Source organism: Phoxinus phoxinus (assembly GCF_949152265.1).
Source record: "Phoxinus phoxinus genome assembly, chromosome: 25".
Lineage (NCBI taxonomy): Eukaryota > Metazoa > Chordata > Actinopteri > Cypriniformes > Leuciscidae > Phoxinus > Phoxinus phoxinus.
The window spans coordinates 24,108,671-24,130,568 of record NC_136900.1 but is presented as its reverse complement, the minus strand read 5'-3'; the positions used below and the strand labels follow the sequence as shown (position 1 = coordinate 24,130,568).

The window sequence follows — 21,898 nt, the reverse complement described above, 5'->3', positions numbered from 1 at the left end:
GAGATGAGTAGACAAACTTCATAAATAATTCTTCATTTGACTTTATTAACAATCAGCCTTTGACGTTTAGCTCTAACTCAAATTTCTTATTTTAGCCATCTTATGTTTATTTTATTTAGTTATTTTAAGATATATATCTGGATGTACACTGAAAAAACATGTTAAAAAATTGAATAGAAAACCTAAATACTGTCCAGAATGCTTAAAAAACTTGGAAATTATTGACAGGTTAATTATATGTTGCTTGCTTCTCAGAACAACACTGTTATCTGACTTATCATCAGTGGGAAATATTTCAGAGACATATGGAATAATAACACACTGTACCAGCAAGACCAGACATGTTAAGAATCTGACAGATGGGGATGCTGGAGATCCACCGCAGGAAAACACAGCTTTCATGAGAAGCACTGACATTAACATCAACAATGGGACACTTACAGTATTATTTCTCTGTATTAGTGTTCACATAATATCAGTGGACGAATAAGAACCAAAAACTCTCTCCTGTCAATCTAACACGGAATACATCTCAAATAAACAAGCATTTATCATAATGGAAATGGCGCCCCCTAATGATTCAGCAATGCATGTGACAACTTCAGAAGACTTCACAGTGGTTCTGAAACCCTGTAAACCTGCAGAGAAAAGATGTATGACCTAACCTGACCCACAATCCATCACTCCAAGTGTGTGTTTCTTCGAGCAGACAGGAGGTTTCGTTCTGGAAGCCTCTGGAGAGCAGCGCTGGCTGTTTGTGGACGTCTGGGTGTCAGTAATTTAAACGTGTTAGAGAGTGCTATTGGTTTGTGCTGGATGTCCGTGTGTTGATGATTCCTAGTATTCTCTGACCTAAATTGGGAGAATATATTTGAGTCAGAAATGCCTTTGTTGAAGTAATAACTCACACAAATATGAAGTGTAAAAGGAATGATGGGAATGTATACCGTTGCGCTCTAGGACCAGCAGACGGTCTGTGAGGTGTGTGGGATATTTGAGGAGACACAGTCTGAGATGATACAGTCGTAATAGTCTCCTGTGATGGTCTGGGTTTACTGATGTCCGCATAATGAGGTCTGAGTCTCCTGGTGCGGATCTGTGTGATCCTCCGGCCAGCAGGGGGAGCTGCTGCAGAGAGTGGCGGTGAGGGAGACATCGAACAGCCTGATGAAGAGGTTAGTCTCAACACCTCGGGAGATTCTGTAAGAAAGAGGCACGAGATTTAAAGGGATAGTTCACTTTGAAATTAAATGTTGGTGTGTTTTATCTTACCTGAAGTGCATCAAGATGTCGGTGTCTTTGTCTCCGCAGGAGTTTCAATTTTGATATTTTTAGGTCAAACCGTTCTTGTCTGTCAGTCATATAATGCAGGTCTATAGGCACTGTCTCCAAAAGCATGCAGAGAAAAGTCCAAATTAAACAATTCCCCATCGTAAGTGCACATTGATGGCCTAAGACACGAAACAAGCGGTTTGTGTGATAAAACGAACAGTATTTATATCGTTTTTATCTCTTTTACACAGCCACGTCCATCTGATCTGTTTACTTAGTCTGTGCAAGCGCCGTAGAGCGGCGGAAGTGATCTCTCTCCCGGATGAGTTTGCGCGAGCTTACGTAATTTTTTTTTTTTTTACACTGGTTTAAACATCCCGGATAAGCGCAAACTACCATTTCTATAGACCCCTTCAATGTTTGTAAACATTCGAATGGTCGGTTAGGTGCGCGCGCAGCACGGGGTCAGAAAAATGGCGCGGCTAATAGACCGGCATATTGTGTCAACTTATGCGCTGTCTTTGCCACCACAGGAACGGGAACAGTACCATAACAAACTTGTTTTAGTTAATGGCGATTGTCTGCCTGATCCCGAGCTCATAACAGAATGGGTAGACAACGTCAGCAAGTGGCCAGATATTCACTGGCCCGCCATATACAGCTATCTGGTGGACAAGCCGAGTGTTTACACGCGAGAAAAACTAAGAGCCTACAAATCGCTAGACGCTTATAATTATGTAGTCTGTGGTCATGTCCAGACGGTTTTATATAGCGATATAGGCGATGACTTTTGTGTGTTAAAAGCGGAGGTTTTACCGAGCCAGCGCCAAGGGAAAAACACCTCTATGTACCAAGCCTGGGTTGTGATCAACAAGCGGGAAGGCTACATCCATACCGCAAATTGCACCTGCATGGCAGGGTAACGTTAAGTATTTATCAGTGGAGACGGATGCACTGTTGACTGATTTCCTTGACTTGATTGTTTTATTTTCCTATAAAAACTGTCACGACTACTAATCACTTATACCCTGCATCCGTCACCTTTCCTCTAGGGTAGCTAACGTTACTGCTAAACTAAACGTGTGTCTGTCATTTCACCAGTTAGCGCGGAGATGCGTGGAAATCGCGTCATTGCGTGATGAGGTCAAAAAAAATGTCATTAAGAGACATAGCGCACGCACGGTTAGAACAGGCATACATAGGCAACTTTAAAAAATAATCATAGTAGTAGGCATGTTAGTAGTAGGCATGTTAGTAGTATTTAGTTTGTAGCTATGTCTTACCTGCAGACCCATTTGCTGAGAGCAAGTGTTAATTTCAAGACCCACTCATGAAGGATAATGGTTTGACATGTAAATTATTTAATTTCAGGCTTGGGTCATGCTGCAGTCATGCTGCTGCAATTTTATTCAAAATCGAAATCTGTGTTAGAATGGGATGGACAGAGAAACCAGCAGTCACTTCTGGAGAGTGCAAGTGGAAAGATTTAAGCAGGAAAGAAGTCGAACCAGCCCCATTAAAGAAAATCAGCTTCCACAAACCAAAGAGGACAGGCAGGCTAGATAAGCAGCTTCCAGAAACGGTCAGGAGTAGATCTAGTGCCACCGCCAGAGCCACAGGCATGTAATAGTTGACAGAGATAAGATTCCTTTTGCCAAAAGTTCATTTTGTTTATTTTCATTACTCCTCCCAAGTCTTTTTACATTTTACTTACACTGTAATGCATAATTGCATGCCATGCATGTTATTTTTTGATAACAGACCGCTGCTAAGTATAACACACTGTTGCAATACAATCATTGTTAAATCAATAAACTCCTTTTTAAATCAATATTTTGTGTCAAATTATTGATTTATTTAGTAGGTAGCCATGTAATAAGCGGGATAATGTATAGCGAGGCGGTTGTTATAGCGAATACAATCCAGCCTGTCGGGGTTGTATTCGCTATAACAACCGCCACGCTATACATTATCCCTTACATATTATTATACAAATTGAGGAGAGATAGATACACAAATTTTTTTTTGTTAAAATGTGATACTACTGTTGTAAATGTCCTATAGTGTTATAATTGTCTAGTTCTCCTTTCATAGTGTTGACAGATGATGACATCAAAGAGTTGCAGATTATAGCCCCTGGTGCTGCAGTACTGACAAGTCTAGAAAACAGTGATACAGACACAGCATCCGATACTGATACAGAGGAACACTCAAACTTACCCGAGCGCTTGACTGCTTTGTTTGATGGAACACTCAGGGAACTCTCACCACAAGAATTGCAGGTGAAAAGTGAGGACACATTTCACAGACTGAAGAATAAACTGCAACCTCATCAGTGTGAAAGACTGGAATTTGTCACACGACAACAGTCAAGCTCAAAGGATTGGCAAACCTACCGGGCTGGTCGAATTACAAGTACTAGGTTTTATCGTGTGGCTACAGCTGACAATATCAGCAACACCTACCTGAGTGAGATAATGCAGTACAACCACACACAGCTAAATGTCCCATCTGTTCTCTGGGGTAAGTCCATGGAAGAAACTGCAAGACAAGCCTACACGTCCCTTATGGTCGAAAACCATCAAGACTTCAGTGTAAGTTCCTGTGGCCTAATGCTGCTGCCTTCTGAGCCACACCTCGGATCATCACCAGATGGCATAGTAAGATGTACCTGTTGTGGCAAAGGTTTGGTAGAAATTAAGTGTCCTTACAAATACCGTGATGGTCTTCAGGGAAGCGCAGAGGACAGGCAGTTTTGCCTGGACAAGTCTTTAAATTTGAAGAATTCACACCCATACTATTATCAAACCCAACTACATATGTTTGTAAGTGACGTCAGCTACTGTGACTTCGTGTTGTGGACGAGAAACGAGGTTATAGTGGAACGCATCCTTAAAAACGCAGTGTTTCTGCAGGAGAATTTGCCAAAGGCTCAACATGCCTTCATTTCAACTGTGTTGCCTGAGATCCTAACAAGAAGACATGACCCTTCCTTACGGGCACAGTCAGTCTGCAAAATCTGTGAAAGGCCAGATTTCGGGAAAATGATCAACTGTGCCAGATGTAATTGCCTCTTCCATTACAGCTGCGCACAGATCAAAAGGAAGTCAGCAACTTGGTTATGTAGAGAATGTCAAAACAACTGACTGTTTTCTTTGTCAATGGCAGAAGCCAATTGTTGACTAATGAACTACCGTTTCACTCATGTGTTTGTTGTATTTCTTTGTATACTTTGTTTATATTCAGATGCACTTGTAATTGTTACTTGTTTATATTCAGATGCACTTGTAATTGTTACTTGTTTATATTCAGATGCACTTGTAATTGTTACTTGTTTATATTCAGATGCACTTGTAATTGTTACTTGTTTATATTCAGATGCACTTGTAATTGTTACTTGTTTGTATACAGATGCACATCAATTTAAGACATGTACAATTTCATGTCATTATCCAGTAGCTTAAATAACAAGTGACAGTAAAGTATGTGTTAAGATTTTCTTTATTGGAACATGTCCAGAAACAATGTTACATATTTTGACAAAATACAAAATGTATAAATTGTAAAATAGCATTAATCATTAAATATTTCAAATGAATGACTTATTTGGGAACTACACTTTTACAGAGGTTTGTTAGAGCACCGCACACAATCACTACATCATCTAGCATATCAACCTGAGACACAGGAATAACAGTTTGTAAAATCTTGAAGTTTTTCCACCGACCAATGACTCGTTCAACATGAATCCTAACCCGAGACAGTTGTCTGGATGTGTCTACTTCCAGTGCAGACAGTTGCTTTTTACCTTTAGTAAAATGAGGAATACGAAGAATGGCACCGCAAGCTGCAAGCTCATCCCGTATTAAAAATCCCCTATCAGCTAGAACCTCGTCCATAGGCTCCAACAGTTCCAGAAAACCTGACTCTTTGCTGATCTGTTTATCAGAAACCCGCCCACCCCACCCTGGAGACAAAAATGAAATTGCCCCAGCAGGTGTGATGGCAATCAAATATTTTAATGTATTGTTGTGTTTGTAATTAGACCAGGTCTGGGCCCTTGCAGTCAAATTACTAGGTCGAGCTATAAAAATTTCTGTGCAGTCTATTATGCAGCGGCATTTTTTGAAGTGACGTTTGAATGTTTTGGGCATATTTTTAAGTATAGCTCCCTTATTTGGCCATTTAATTAATGGCTTGAGGACGACAGACATAACAGAGATCCAGCTCCGATAAATATTTGATACGGTGCTTGTTGTTACATGAAATCTATATGCCAGGTCAGTGTTACTGAGGCCCATCCTTAATTTCATCAAGACCATCAACAGTTGGTCCTCTAGAGGAAGGGCTTGGTGACTTATCTCAATACTGCCATCTAATTTTTTTAGGAGCCATTCGAAGATTACAGAGGTCAGTCCAGTGAAAAACAGTAATAGTCGAATGCTACTCTTAACATTGCTGTATGAAAATCTGGATTTCTTTAATTCATTCCTAAGTTCTTCATTCTCACTGCGTAATTTGAAACAGTCCTGCTGCAGGTTGATGTAGTCTTCCTGCAGTTGATGGTGTGTAAAGCAAAGATCATCATGTTCCCTTCTCGACACTGGGCAGTCCTTTTCAGCTTCCTCCTCATCTTGAACAGAAAACAAACAGACATACAGAAGTTCAGTGAAAAATTATGACCACTTTGGAGGGTGTAGCTTGTGGGACCACAGGGCTGATGTATTAGACTGCATTAGTTTTAGCTTTACGTTAAAAAGATTATTCATACCACTGCAATGATCAATGGTACAGTCTTGTTCCATCTCAGCCATAGAAGAAGCAGGTTGCATGTCAGGGCGTTCATCTCTCTTCCTTTTCCTCTGATACCTAAAGGAAAACAAAAGGAACAATTAGTGCTGTGTGAAAACATTTAATCATTGTCTAGTTAAACTGCACAATATTGCTTTAATTAAATTTAATTAATAATAATTTACATGAACAGTGAATTAAAATGCTGTAAATGTAATCTTTTTAATGCAATATTATAGTATATCCTTGAGGCTTGCATATGCACTGACAAACATCAGACCAATATGAGTATATTGAGAGAGAGAGGGCTAGTGAGAGGAGTTCAAAGACATTTGGATAAGGATTAGACTAGGTGGTCTAAACTACTCCGCCAGTTTTCTGGACGTTGCTAGAGAAACAGACAAGCCTTATAGATATATATATATTTTTGTATTCATACCTTTCCATTTTTGTCTTAGGTGTCTGGCTTTGTTTTTTGTACACAAACAAGGAGGGCACAAAGTCAGGACTACTGGAGTCAAGTGATGCCTCTCCTACAAAAAAAATAAAATAAAAAATACACCCATTAATGTAACGTTACTTGTAAATGTAAAGCTAGTCTGCGAAGTCTAGCATGACACAGGTCACAATTAATGCCAGATATCAAATTTCCCCTAACTATTAAATCAGTTTACAGAAAACAGTTGTTTACTTACTAGTATGTTTAGAGTTAAGACATGGTTAGTAAGTTAACGGTTAAACAAATGTTGTTGTCACAAAGTTGGCGCTAGCCTGCGGCTAACTGATAGCTAACGTTAGCAGCTGGACACAGGTCCATGATGACATAAAAAAAAATAAAAGATTAACCAGCATATCTTAACGTTATAGGCTAGTGTACAGAAAACTGTTAATGCAATCCAGGCTTTCGAGTTTAATCTAATAGAAAGGAATGATAAAGGATGACTTTACCTGATATGAAGTGAGCACTACAAACACGAGCCTCTTTAATCGTAGCATTGTCCCAGTCTGCCCGTTTAATTGCTTGCAGCCACAGAAGTCTTCTATTTTTTTGAAAAGGATGTGCTCCTGCAGGAATCCTGAAAAACTTGACTCCGCAACTGGTGCGATTTGCACAGTCCACGACACAACAAGTAGGCATTTTGACGAGAAATTATCTGGTTAACTCACGATGGAAGTTCATGGAACGTTCTGACCCCGACATGCGCACTACGCACTTCTAATTTCCCTGTGACGTCAACCGTGAAGGGGTCTATTAGCCGTCCTACAATCTCTGTTCTGTGCATCGGTTCTGGTGTAAACAATGAGTGACGTACACGCGCGAGAGAGAGAGAGAGATCACTTCCGGCGCTCTACGCCGCTTGCGCAGACTAAGTAAACAGATCAGATGGACGTGGCTGTGTAAAAGAGATAAAAACGATATAAATACTGTTCATTTTATCACACAAACCGCTTGTTTCGTGTCTTAGGCCATCAATGTGCACTTACGATGGGGAATTGTGTAATTTGGACTTTTCTCTGCATGCTTTTGGAGACAGTGCCTATAGACCTGCATTATATGACTGACAGACAAGAACGGTTTGACCTAAAAATATCAAAATTGAAACTACTGCGGAGACAAAGACACCGACATCTTGGATGCACTTCAGGTAAGATAAAACACACCAACATTTAAATTTAAAGTGAACTATCCCTTTAAAGAAAAAAGAAAAAAACGTGAAGAAATACATGAGGGGAATAACGTTACTTACCTGGTGAGGGAGATTGAAAGGACGAATCAGGAGAGCTTGTGTCTCTGCAGACAGTTCTGTCTTTAGTGATTTCATCACTGCTGAAACTGTGACTGTGGCTGCCTTCATCTTCATCACACTCATCATCACTGTGCTGGATTCTCATCACCTGCGGCTGCCGGTCCGCAACAGCCAACAGATGTCTGTCGGAAGTCAACGCAGTGTCCATTGTACCACATTATAACCGGAAGCAAAGGGTCTCATTCATGAAACATTCGTAAATATACGAGTAAATATGTGAGTGATCTGCGCGTAAAGAGACCTTCCCGAAAACTCTTCTCCTGATTCACAAATACTTCGTAAACGTCAGATGTGATAGTGAAGTGTGTGTGTGTGTGTTAATGAATTCCAATCAGTCGTAAATGGGACGCGCGTGCACGCTCATTCTCAATTACCATAAACCCCGCCCATTAAATCCGACTCGCAACTATATATGGGCATCATATTATGACACCAAACGAAGGATTTCAACATGTCTTCTCAAAAGCGAATGGAAAAGAAAAATTTCTCATTATCAGATAATATTTTATTATCAGAAGTTCATTCAAAACGCCACATTTTATTTTCAAGCGTACATAGTGGCGTATCAGGTCCTAAAAAAAAAAGGAAGCTTGGCAGATATTACAGACGCAGTTACTGGAGTTTCATCTGTTAATCGAACAGTCCCAGAAAAGAAAAGAAAACGGTTCGAAATGAAGCTCGACTGCAAAAAACTAATTAGTTCACTTCGAAAAAATATAGCCCAGCCGTATTGAAGCAATTAATTATTTGATTAAAGTGTCCGTTTGCAGATGCTATTACTGGCTCTCATAATAAAAGTAAAAAGAAAAAACATATATATATGTAATTACTATACATCATATTTGTTCAAAATGCTGTGTAAATATGTACCCGATTAAGGTAAATTAAACTGCAGCCTTATTAATGAGCAAAACGTTCGGATGTTAAACGCACTATTTACGCGTGGCTGGCAGCAGGTGTAGATTTCTTTCGTACCAACTAACATTTGGAAAATACGAACATTTTAATGAATCCGAAAATTTACGCCAGAACCACTTTACACACGATTTACACAAACATTCGTTCTGCTCGGGTTTCATGAATGAGACCCAAAGTGTGTGTGTGTGTGTGTGTGTGTGTGTGTGTTAGAGGAGTTTCAGTACTTGTTGTGCTCAATCCTCCAGCTTCTGAGCTCAGCAAAAACATCACTACGGTCCTCACTGCTCGACTCTTCATAGTCATGTGTGTGTTCAGGAACGTAACTGCAGAGCCGTGGTGAGCTGAGCTGAGCAGAATGGGGGAAAAATATGTTTTCTGGGTCCTTAATACCCAATTATATTGCCGTTCATGCTTCGTGTACAGTACATGGATCAGTATGAACAGATTCACCTTTGTTTTCTGTCTTCGTACTCGAACAACCTGCAGTGGATTCCCACAGAGAGCACTGCCGGCACCTGTGGAAACGGCACCTATCACTTTCTGACATGTAAAATGTGATATTATACACATATAATAAATATTACTAATATTATTCATGTATTATGAAGCGGCTGGACAGATCAGACACACAATTATTTGTTATATTTAATAAATAATCCACTTATTGGGTTGTAACGGTATACCGGTATGGCGGTTTATCACGATATTGACATGTACGATTATCATATTGTGAATATTTGCTTATTACCGGTTTTGGAAAAAAATTAAACCAGATCTCACATGCGCGCAACTTCTTTCCACTTGACTGCTTAGACTCCACATGTGCAGCGGAGACGATGTCTGAGACAGCGGCTGGATATTCTGATCTCTATCCCCGCTGACAAAAAAAGTTAAAATCTGCAGTGTGGGAATACTTTGGGTATCCGAAAAACGAACGCGCAACGCAGGGTTTTCCTTGAAGACGGATATCCAGTTGTGTCCAGAAATGTTGACGAAGAATGGCAGTTAAAGGAGGGAACGCGTCGAACATGTTCTCCAATATTGGCGAACACCATCCCTCCCTGCAGATAAAGCTCCATTTATAACTTAAGGCCGTATTATTTCCGTGTTGCTGAGGGAATTTACAATATAACGCAGATGTCACGTAAAATGCGCGATTTGATAGATGGATGAATACATCTAAAATATAGCTGTGCAATAAATCAAATCGCTATATGAGCGTGTCGATTAATATACAGCGCAAAAAATGTATATACTATAAACCTGCTTGTCTGTGTCATACAGTAGATCTATACACTAGATGTCGCATTGGCTATATATCTGTATATATCTATGGTTCTGTTTAATAAACCATATGTTCAACCAAAAAACCTGGTTTCATTCATTTAAGAGTCATTGTAGCTGATGATGATTATAATAATAATGATTTAATACCGCATACCGTGATATTTTCTAAGACGATTATCATTCCGTGAAAATCTCATACCGTTACAACCCTACATACACACACACACTAAGGGGCTGTTTACAACGACACCGTTTTCAACTAAAAACCGAAAACTTTTTATGCGTTTTGGCTGTTCGTTTACACGACAACAGTGTTCTCTTACGATAGTACTCGTGTTGCGTGAGTATTTCTTACGCTACGGGAAAATCCCTTTTCTCGAGAATACCGAAGCCAAAAATGATCCTTAATTTTGCATGAATTTAAAACGCATTTCTGCACAGAGCAGACCGAGGCAAGACGGCTCGCGCGCCTAATGCCCGCTCTGCAGCTTATATAGGCGTTTTACATTGGGTTCCCGTAGCGTAAAGCCCCGTTCACACCGCCAGCGATGTCGTCGCTGTGTGTCGCTAGTCTCTGTACTGTGAAGTCGCTTGTGGGCGTTGGTAGTGCTGTCGCTCTAATGTTATTGGTTGACTGGACGTCAAAATACCATCACAAGTGATACAACTATATAATTTTAATTTGATTAGAAATGATAGGCTCAAAAGAAACGGTATGCTGTTGGGAGAGTGTTTTTATATTACCACAGCAGTGTTCAGTGGATTAAATCATGTACTAGATTAACGATCGATCAAGCAACAAATTAAACTCTTTCATTTTAACAACCCTACTTGGGAGTTGTAACAAACTTGAAAATCGATTTTTTTCCCCAGCCCTACTGATAATGTCAGTACTCATTTGCGACAAGAATTTTGGTCAATCAAAAACATACCACATTGATATTATCACTTATGCTAATTATATATTAAAGGTAGGATAGGTCAGAATTGTCTAAAAAAAAAACTTTTATTCAAATTTGTTTAAACTGTCTTTATATACCAATACATAATTAAAATGCAAGTACTCTGAAATAGAGAGTATAAAAAACCGAGTGACTCTAGTGTATTTAATCTTCAATAAACACAGCTCATTAATTCCATTCACTCCCGCCTAAAAACGGGTGCGCGAGTGCGCGCACGAGGGCAGAGCCAGTAATAGCGGCGGTAGTCATGGCGACGGAGAGTGACAGTCGCGCAAGCCAATCCTGTGATTCGTCCCGAATGGAAATAATGAGCTGTGTTTAATGAAGATTAAACGGTCTAGAGTCACTCGATTTTTATACTCTTTTTATCAGAGTACTTACATTTTAATTATGCATTGATATATATAGAAAGTTTAATCAAATTTGGTAAAAAGTTTTTATATAAATCCTACCTACCCTACCTTTAAGCGTTGCACGCTTCTCGTCCAGTGTGCGACCCCCTTTAGCGTGTCACTCCCTAAGGTCATTCCCTACGTTGCTAGGTTACCAGAGAGTGAGTGCCTTTGTTCAACGTCTGGTGTCTTCCGACGAAGAAGAATTTTTTTTTTTATCGAACTCATTTTTTATAGATACCGATTACGTGTCTATCGCGATACATATCGTTATCGGGTTTTTTTTGCCCAGCCCGATGCTCTGTGTGTCAAAATAATGCAGGAGTTTTACCTTTCGTTAGATCACTGGCCTCGTGGTTCAAGATGGCGATGTCAAAGCCAGGCGACCCTGGTCTCGGGCCGCTGCAGGAGGTAAGAGGTCTGGCGCTGCCTGGCCTGGAGGAGACTCTCAGATCGAGAGGCTGGGCTGAAGCAGGCCTGACGCCGCACACACTGACACATCGCTCTTCTAATGGAGCGAAACATTCTTAAGCATATTGTCATGATTCTGCCTTCTGGCCCTTGATTTTCTCTAGTCTTGAGGCAGGATCATCACAGACCCATGTTTTGTGTGTGCAAGCACATGGCCTTTTGTTTGGGCTGTGTGCTTATGTTGTCTCGTTACTCAACCCCGCCCGCTTATTCTCCTCGTTAGTCATTATTGTTTTATCTGTGTCACCTGTTGTCATTATTAGTTTCTCCCTATTTAGGCTACGTTTACACGTGGCCGGTTATTTTCATAAACGGACATTTCACCCTCTCCGTTTTCAGAAAAGTGTTCGTTTACACGAACCCGTGTATATGCCGTCAAGAGCATGCCAAACCTATAGGTGGCAGTGTAACGAGAAGCTCAAGCCTACGTTAGCCAATCAGAATCCCAAAAATATATGATCCTGTCTTTACTGTTAGTTTAGTGTCTAGTTTTTTGTCTTAGGCCCTGTTTACACGAGAACGCTCGCGGGTGAAAACGTACAAATATTTTATGGGATGTGCCTTTCGTTTACACGGCGATGGCGTTTTTGGGGCTTAAAAACGCAAAAAAGTGAAACCCCCCTCCAGAGTGGAAATCTTAAAAACGCTCCACCGCCGCGTTCCCGTCTAAAGGGTAAAAACGGTAAAAACGCAAAAGTCTGCTAAACAGTGAAGGCGTCGCGTACGCGTTTACGTCACAGGCGTGCGCCAGTACAGGAAAATATAGCATTAATTTCATTGACAAATTTTTTTTTAATTCTGAGCGACACGTGAAGAGCAGCGAGGGTTAAAGCAGCGGCTTTACCGTATTAAACATGACAAACTGTGTCAGCGTCTCTTTCACTTTCAGTGTTCCACATCGCCACCTAGCCGTCTGGAGTGCACACTACATCCAATCTCACACACTTTTGCGTCTCCATATGCACGCTGATTTCCCCCTCATAACGCTCGTCTAAACGCAGAATAAAAAGTGATAACGCAACGCCACTTTTGCGTTTTCTCTTCAGATCGTTTCCGTGTAAACATATAGCCTTAGTCTAGCGCTGTTAGTCTAAAGTAGTCTAACCTGTCTTGTTTTGCCCCCTCGTGGGTTTTGTTTTCTCTGTTTTTTGTCTTTAAATAAATGTTGTGTGTTGCATACTGTCTGCGCTTGGCTTCATCCTCATCCTCATAACACATATCAAGTGCTGCTGAGACAGTCTTGGCAGCAACTGCTTGTCTTTACCTCTATCTGTATTTGTGTTCTCCAGGCCGTCATTAACTGAACCGTCTTTGATCGATTCTTTGAGAAGAGTCCAATCCTGCTGTGAAGTTCCACAGCATTGAGGTTTGTCCTCTTCAGCAGGTACGTCATCGAGATAGCTCAGCTGAGGGATCATCTCACGGACCGCAGACCTGTAGCTGTAGTCTAATACCTGTTCGTCAAACACAAACCAAATGTGATGAATCTATCTGGAATACAAGTGTATTTTGTGTTGTTCTAGCCGAAACACTGTAGCAACCCACCCAGAAAACCCTAGGAACTGCATAGCAACATGCTAACTGACACATTATGGTGGTTATAACTTATTTCTTATTATTATAAATGTTGAAAACAGTTCCCCAAGGCTCCGTTCTTGGGCCTATCCTATTATATTTGTTATTTTTTAAAATATTGACATCGGCCGATCAATTTTTCTGTTTGGCTGATGAATTGGAAGCGGGACTTTTATTTTGACAGCGTTGGCTCTGAGAACAGCAAAACCTGAGCAAACAGCACTTTCATTCTCCGTCTTCATTAGTTGTGGTCTCTGTTAAACAGTTTTGACTAATATGTTACTGGATCGAACTGTTAAACAAAGAAAGTAAACTGTATATAAAAAAGTATTATAGCGTTCGCTTTTATATTATTAGTAATAGTAACAGAAAGGCAAACACTATTATACTTTAACATTTGAAGGCATCGGCCATCAAAAAAACGATTGACCAGGTTTTTTTAGGATTTATTGATAGTGCGTTCAAAAGAACAGCATTTATTTTAAATAGAAATCTTTTTTTTAACACTAATTCAACAAGGACATTAAATTGATCAAAAGTGGCAGTACAAGACTTGTACTAGCTGAATAAAAGTATTAATGTCTTTCCCCAAAAGACCCCAAACTTTTGAACAGTAGGGTACATCTATATCATTATCAATCACTTGTTTCTGTGAAAGGAAATGCAAAGGGCTGTTTTCATCCGCAGGAAAGGAAGTGAGTGAAAGACAGAGAGAAAGCAAATGAGGGCACCGTTCAATGAACTTCATTTACCACTTCATGAATATTCAAAGCAGTTTGTTCACTCACTGAACACTTGCCCCAGTTTTGTAATCCCTGAAACTGACTGAAAACAGTAAGAAAATTGCCATAACCAACCATAACCTTTCAACCATAACCAAAAATTGAAAGAAGGGGAACTCTAAATAAAAGTGTTGATATGTGTAAAATGAATTATATGTGTGTGAATTATATATATTAGATTTTTTTTTAATTCAATTAAATAAAGTATATTTAAACTAAAGTACTAAATTTATTAAAACCAAAATAGTTTTTCTTTTAAAATATTAAAGTTAAACGGAAGAATTAAAAAAAAAAAAAAATTATACTGAAAAGTAAAAATATAAAATGAAAAGATAATTCAAAATATGTATAATAGTATGTAAATATTACAAAAAAACTATATTTGTCAACATTTTTATATAATGCTTGCAAAAATATATACATTTCATAAATATGAATGAGATAATAAATACCAATATAATATTAAATTAAATTAATGAACAGGTCAATAATAATAGCAAATAATGGGTAACACTTAAAAATAAGGTCACTTTATTTAATGTATTAACTAACAATGAGCAATGCATTTCTGACAATATTTATTCATATTTTTTTATGTTAATTAATACAACTGCAATTGTTCATGCTAGCTCAGGTCCATTAAATAATGTTAACTTAACAGATACAACATTTAATTTTAATCTAAGTAAATGTTGAAATTAACTTTAACTAAGATTAATAGATACTGTAAAAGCATTTTTCATTATTAGTTTATGGCAACTATTGTTTAACAAATGGAACCTTATTGTAAAGTGTTACCAAATATTTGTACTGACTTATTTTGTTCTGCTCGGCCTAAAAGTAGCAATGCCCCAGAACCAATATTTACATCAATCATTTCCCTTGTCCATTTCGGGTCTCTAATATCAAACATATTGTGTCATGTCTATATGGATGGGGAGGGGCAGCACGACATGAAGCTGTAAAAAGTCATTAATTCTGATTTAATGGACTATATGGAGACATCCTGATCTGTCGGGACCATTAGTCTGGTCCAGCACAGAGAAGCTGAGCCTCATCTCTCTCCTTCTCTATTAGACACGCCGCACCCATGATGTGCTGTATGAACTCATGTACCTCTGACGTGCCTGGACTGGGACAGGTGCACACGGGGTTTCCTTCCAGTGAAAGCGTTCTGAGCTTCCCACAACAGCCCAAATACATCAACTGGGCCAGATCACCGACATCATTCCCCTCCAGGTCCAGCAGCTCCAGGTGCTCCAGCATACTGACCGGAGTCAGGTCTGAGATGCTGTTATACGCCACATACAGCTCCTGAGGAACACACAATATAAACATTTTATATTATTTAAAGGGGTGGTTGATTACGATTTAACTTTTCTAACTGTTAGTGTGTAATGTTGCTGTTGGATCATAAACAACATTTGCAAAGTTACAACACTCAAAGTTCAGAGCAAAGGGAGATATTTGCTTTTTAAAGTGTGTATGCCAGGTTAAATTTTTAATTATGATTAACACAAAATAGTTAGGGGAAATACAAGTTTGACAAGTTGATGTATTGTTTTGTATGTTTTTCGATACCTAAAGGCAGAATATAAGATGAAAAAGTTCGTTATTTTCAGTCCTCACTTAAAACTGCCCCTCCCCCCAAACGAATCGTTTGACGTCATATGAGGGAGACGTCTCCCCCGCTCGCTGAGTTGTGTTGATAATTGTACCAGTGATAGAGCGAGAGAATTAGTTATTAGGACATTTATTTAGTTATTTAAGTTAGGTAGTTAGTATACGCAGGCGTATTTTCACGATGGTGAATTACTGCGTTTGTGCTGTGTGCAAAAACACCGTTAAAACCGGTCACAGAGTCCACTGTGTCCGTGCCTGGGTCAACTTTGTTCGGACCAAACGCGCTGACTTCAGTGCTGCTTCGGTCATTTGCAGCGCCCATTTCACTGAGAAGGACTACGCGGTTGGAGATCTCATGAGTTATAAAATGGGATTTAAAACCCGAGTGAGACTGGCAGCTGATGCGGTGCCTACGGTGCTACTGAAGCAGTCGATCGCGCCCGCGTCTCTCTCTCACTCACTCTCACTCTCACTCACACACACACACACACACACACACACACACACACACCAACATATTCCAGCATTGCAATCTTGACACCGCAGGCTGTTCATTATAGCCACGGAGCTTCAGAGCTAAGGCGGAGCTACAGATTATGTATCCCTAAATAACCCGCGTATAACAGTAAGCCAACGTTAGTTCCGCATGAATTAATTTGCACGCGAGTTTTATTTATTTTTATACCGTGTATTCTCCGTGTATATTCAAGCACCGAACCGTGACGCCCGTAACGTTTCGGTTCAATACGAATACATGTACCGTTCCACCGCTAAGTTATGCCTATACTACCAGACACCTGACCAACTCTCCACTGCTTCTTCTTCACACCAGATATTTATGTTTCTTCGATAGGAATTATTTGATTTCTGTTTGGCTCCTCATCTGTCTCCCGCCTGGGAGGCTCAAAATTGTATGGCTGTGGGCCATCGTATAGGTTTGAGGGGGATTTTGGATCTCCTCAGACTCAAAACTCTCCATACTTCAATAGAACTTTGTTGGTGCGACTCCCTTGTATGACGTCACAGCTCAGCCCTTGTTTTAAAAATATGATCTTGACAGAAATGGCTATAAATCTTATTGCAGGGCAGTTACAGTAATAATTTTAATGCTAATTACATTTTCACTCAGACATCTAACCCTTATTTAATATATCTAAAAAAAAAATTAACCTGACATACACACTTTAAGAACTACAACAAACGGCTGGTAGGAACTACACGACATTTCTCCTGGGTTAGTGACATCACTAACCCTTAAATTTACATAAACCCCGCCCCCGGGAATGCGATTTATAGATTATCAAGACAGAATATGCTAATCAATGACTAGTAGATACACATAAGCTACATAAATTCGTTCAGAAATGTCCTGTTGCTTCTACATGTTGTCACTTCTTCTCGGGTCTCTCTATCATTGTCTGACTCCGGTTTTAAACATAAAAGGCTAAAAGTTTTGAAATTTCAGTGCATGTCTGTGTGTGTGTGTGTGTGTGCATGTGTGTGTGTGTGTGTGTGTGAGGTAAAAGGACACAAGCTGTTGAAGCTCCGCCCCCTGTGCCGGGAGCAGCAGCTCATTTGCATTTAAAGGGACAGACACAAAACGGTGTGTTTTGCTCACCCTCAAAAAGTGACACTTTAACATGATATATACAAATATCTGTGGCGTATTTTGAGCTAAAACTTCACACACACTCTGGGGACATCAGAGACTTATTTTACATCTTGTGAAAAGGGCATTATACCCCCCCCCCCCCCCCCTTAATACTTCATAATATGATGGCTTTGTCATAATTTTTTTTTAATACGTTCACATTAGAAAACCAAATACCTTTTACTGTGCCTTCCAAAAAAAGAGTTTAATCAATTCAGTCTTTGTAACATTTTGCTTCTGAGTGTTGTTTGATACCTTTAAGCTGGCGAGAGCAGGAAGTCCCTCCAGGTCGGTCAGACCGCATCGAGACAGCCATAAAACCTGCAGGAGGGACAGGCTGGTCCCCAGATCCCTGAGGAAACACTGAGAATAATGAGCGATCATTGCGTTCCCTGATTCACTCCGTCCCTCTATAGTATTATATTTTAAGAATTAATTCAAGTCAAGTCATCTTCATTTATATAGCGCTTTTAACAATGTAGATTGTTTCCAGGGGTGGAAAGTACAAAGTACACAACTTCCTTACTTGAGTAAAAGTACAGATACTACTGGTCAAATATTACTCAGTTACAAGTAAAAGTTGTAAAGAACGATGTTTACTTAAGTAAAAGTACAGAAGTACTCATTTTTAAAAGTACTTAAGTATAAAAGAAAATGTCAATGCATTGTTTTATTATTGTTGGATTGTTGCATGTAATAACCAATTTACAGTCCCTTATGCCTCTGAATCTCTGCCGGTCTACCCTCATATCAATATCACATGTATTTCTATAACAGTTCCAGTCGTGGGATTGAATAAGTCACTCAATAACGTCCACAATGGTTTCGGACACACAAACGGCTGTTCCCAGTTTTTTTTTTTTTTTTTGGCCTTTTCACCGTAACTGCGTATTACATGACGTCACGAACGCGCATCACAGAACAGAGCAAGGCGAGCGCTTGTGCTTATAAAACTTAAACTTTTTCATTTATTTGTGAAATGACAATGGTTTCGCTAGATAAGAGCCGTATTCATCGTCTGGTGTCGTTTAAAGCCCGTTGAAGCGGCGCTGACACTGTCATCTGGACCTTGACCCGTTTGGGGCCCATTGACGTCCATTATATGGAGAAATGTTTTCATCAAAAACCTTAATTTCTTTTCGACTGAAGAAAGAAAGACATGGACATCTTGGATGACATCGGGGTGAGTAAATTATCAGCAAAAGTTTTTTTTAAAAAGTGAACTAATCCTTTAATATCCATGACGAGTATTAATATTCTGCAAAATATCTTCTGTTGTGTTCCACGGAAGAAAGTCATTCAGGCTTTAGAACGAGGGAAAGTAAGTAACTGATGACAGATTGTTCATTTTGGGGTGAGTTATTCCTTTCTGGATGTAACAAAGTAACTTATGTAGGGAAATGGAGGGTCTTACCGCACAGATGAGATCAAACTGTTGTTCATTTTCAGCTGTGTAAGATTGGGCAAGTATATTCCTGTGAGACAAGTGGACAAAAACACAAACGTTCATCAGATTTCATAAAAGGTAATGTCTTCATTGCCCATCCAGCCATCATTTCAATCCAAACTACATCCTAATCAATCATATTTGGACCATTACTATATTTTTTCCCCCATTTTGACATGATTTTTATGACAAGTAACATGTGGCTTCCCCAAATTCTTAATACCAGCATGATATAAAAATAGATATATTATCTAAAAAAATATAAATAGGCTACATTTTCTAAATGAATAAATAAAACGTATATTTTAACAAATAAAAATCTCACCAAAGTTGTCTAAAGTGTCCTGTCTGGTGTCAACACACATCTCTAGCGACTTCACTTCTTGTAGATTTTCTGATCCACTCAGAGTTTTCTGAGAGGAGACAAAAGACAGTGACCCTATAAACATCAGGTGCTAAATACACAGTATAATATAACGTTTTTACATTTATCGCCCAATTCATAGTGTCATCATGTTTAGCCTCAACACTGAGAGCCTACCAACTTTTCTGGTGAGAGACACAGTTGCTCCATCATCAGGTCAGAGAGATCTGGGTCAGCAGGAGGTTTAGGGTTTGATATGAACTCAGCTCTCTTCTTCGGCGATGCTTCACTCGACATCTGCAACATTTGCTTTCCTGCCCTGAAATATAGGCTATGTTAACAGTTTTAGAGAAAAAGGCAAACTTAATGAATTAAGTAAACTGTTCAAAGTTTACTATGTCATACTATGTGCGTTCTATCTTTATATATTCATTATTTTCTTACCTATTGAGCCTAAACAACGTGATTATTCGGTGTGTGAGCATTCGTCTTCAGCCTCACTCGACTACAAGTTTGGATAGCAACGGGAACTACTTCCTGGATACGGCCCACGGGGCACCTGTGATTTGTAGTCCGTTATCAAAAACATCTTCGTGACTGTAGTATATTATATTTAAGACTGTACGTCTGTGCTGATGTAGCTTGAAACAATGAATAGTCATATACGTTGTCATTTCCATGAACGTGCACGAAATAACGAATTCTACAAGGATGAATATTACATTCTACTTCGATTATTAACACGACTTACATTAGGACGTAAACAACTAACGTTAGGTTACATTTTTTACACTGTTTTGCCCCAAAAGTTTTGTATTATTTTTAATGTTAACTTTAGACAAGGTATTGTATTGTTTCTTGACTCAGTAACATATTTATTTATTTATTTTTATTATTATTATTTTATTTGTTTGTTTGTTTGAATATGGTTTTAGTGTTCATTTGTGTCTCTTTTTGGATATTACTACCGGAAGAGGAAAATAAATACAAACGCCTAGTCAATATACTCACTAAAATTTACAAAGACTGGCCTAAATATTCACAAAAGTTACAACGCCTTATGAAATACTTATGGTTATGATAATGGTGTGATTCAATCATCAGGGTTGTCAGATTACTGATCAAAACTCACTCAAATATACTAACTAACTAACTTAACTAAACAAACTAACTGAATTTCAGTAATATAAAAAATAGGTTATTATTCTTTTTTTTCTTTTTTTTTTTACACCAAAATAAGATATTTGTACTAAAATAAAATACAATTATAAAACAATTTTAAGAATGTATAAAATTATAAAAAATAAAATATACATTTAAAATAATTGTATTTATATTGCAATGGGCCAGCCTAATCAACCCTCATCCTTCCCTCGGGTCATTTTTTGAGCACTTGAACCACGAATACACAAACAAATATTTATGGATTCGAGGAGTTTTGTGGTTAAAAAAAGAAGAAAAAGTTACAAATCCTTCCCTCTCTGGTCAATTTGACCCCCTTAGGGAATGGATGGGATGCGAGGAATGCTTCAGTACACAGAAAAACCTAAAAGTGCTAAAAATTCTAACAAAAAAATTGCTAAAACTTGATTTTATAATGTCTAGATGTCTATCTTGAATGCACACCAAAAGGCACTGATTTTAGGACCCAGAGGAACAGCTCATTTGCTCCAAGCAAGAGTCATGAAATATCATGTTATATTATTATTTTTCCCCACAAAAGGTCGGCTAAGATACACAATGTAAAATATTTTGAGCTGAATTAAAATGTTTATCCATGAAATTGTGAGTTATTTTGAATTTTAGTTGAAAGAATGTGAGGAATGTGCGTAAATTACTAACTTACTCTTTGCGTATTATTTATTGATCAAATCTTGTAATTTAAAGGAAAATAAAATAACAAATAACAAAAAAACTCCCCAAAAAATTGCAATAAAAATAGAAAAAATATTAACAAAATTTAATAAAATAAGAACCAAAAAAAAATTGTAGGGATAATTGTAGGGATTCGGGTCACTTTGACCCGCAAGGGCAGGGTTTTGTTTCAGGATGCAAGCTTATATGTTTAAAAATAAATGTTAATTAAATTAGAAAATTTACCAGACAGGAGTAATAGTAATTAATAATAATAGTAATAAAAAACTTTAATAAATGTTGTACCCTGCAAATAAGTCAACATTTTTTTCCCGCTTTCGATTTTATTTGATCTCTTTCTTCCTACAAAATATCACTACATTAAAAAACCCTCTACAATTGTGACCTGGTTTACAGTTTTAAACTTCAACATTGTATAGTTGAATTACTTTTGCCTGAATAAAAACAATAAGTGTCACTTGGTTATTAATGCAATGCATATTTATTTTCAATTAGAGCTTCTTTTAAAAAAACAAAAAACATTTGCCTTTATTTTACTTCAATACACTTGTCCATAAATCTTTTGCATAATCACACTTCAAAAATAACTTTATAGTTTCTAAATCAGAACTACATTACATAATATAGCTACACATGAGGGAGAGAATGCAAGGACAGCAGCTTTGTAACCATAAAAACAT

The 21,898-nt window shown here is 38.5% G+C and overlaps 2 protein-coding genes across 4 annotated transcripts; both read right to left on the bottom strand.

The window, feature by feature from the left end:
• Nucleotides 1-27: 27 nt before the first annotated feature.
• lrrc56 (leucine rich repeat containing 56) lies at nucleotides 28-19,902 on the bottom strand. 2 transcript variants are annotated; one of them, XM_079604662.1, is made up of 13 exons: nucleotides 19,788-19,902; nucleotides 19,521-19,662; nucleotides 19,305-19,392; nucleotides 18,947-19,007; nucleotides 17,788-17,884; nucleotides 15,375-15,572; nucleotides 13,166-13,355; nucleotides 11,762-11,938; nucleotides 9,240-9,304; nucleotides 9,014-9,135; nucleotides 7,812-7,993; nucleotides 948-1,200; nucleotides 28-852 (listed from the first exon to the last, which is right to left on the bottom strand). In XM_079604662.1, exons 1-13 carry the CDS (start codon nucleotides 19,826-19,828, stop codon nucleotides 681-683), a joined length of 1,788 nt encoding a protein of 595 aa, XP_079460788.1. In that variant the 5' UTR covers nucleotides 19,829-19,902; the 3' UTR covers nucleotides 28-680. The 2 variants fall into 2 exon arrangements, with proteins under 2 accessions (XP_079460788.1, XP_079460789.1); XM_079604663.1 differs by having other exon boundaries at nucleotides 127-852; nucleotides 19,525-19,662; nucleotides 19,788-19,836.
• On the bottom strand, nucleotides 4,757-7,389 carry LOC306994212 (uncharacterized protein). 2 transcript variants are annotated; one of them, XM_079604671.1, is made up of 4 exons: nucleotides 7,012-7,389; nucleotides 6,503-6,596; nucleotides 6,044-6,141; nucleotides 4,757-5,905 (listed from the first exon to the last, which is right to left on the bottom strand). In XM_079604671.1, exons 1-4 carry the CDS (start codon nucleotides 7,057-7,059, stop codon nucleotides 5,753-5,755), a joined length of 393 nt encoding a protein of 130 aa, XP_079460797.1. In that variant the 5' UTR covers nucleotides 7,060-7,389; the 3' UTR covers nucleotides 4,757-5,752. The 2 variants fall into 2 exon arrangements, with proteins under 2 accessions (XP_079460797.1, XP_079460796.1); XM_079604670.1 differs by lacking the exon at nucleotides 7,012-7,389 and having other exon boundaries at nucleotides 6,503-6,615.
• Nucleotides 19,903-21,898: the final 1,996 nt, after the last annotated feature.

What these genes read in the sequence shown, in the direction of transcription:
- LOC306994212 (XM_079604670.1), bottom strand. An exon ending in TACCATTGATCATTGCAGTG is followed by an intron (nt 5,906 to 6,043) that starts GTATGAATAATC and finishes TTTCTGTTCAAG; the next exon opens with ATGAGGAGGAAGCTGAAAAG.
- lrrc56 (XM_079604662.1), bottom strand. Translation starts at nt 19,828, where the DNA reads ATGCTCACACACCGAATAATCACGTTGTTTAGGCTCAATAG. An exon ending in ACGTTGTTTAGGCTCAATAG is followed by an intron (nt 19,663 to 19,787) that starts GTAAGAAAATAA and finishes CCTATATTTCAG; the next exon opens with GGCAGGAAAGCAAATGTTGC. An exon ending in GGCCAGTGATCTAACGAAAG is followed by an intron (nt 9,305 to 11,761) that starts GTAAAACTCCTG and finishes CCGTTTCCACAG; the next exon opens with GTGCCGGCAGTGCTCTCTGT.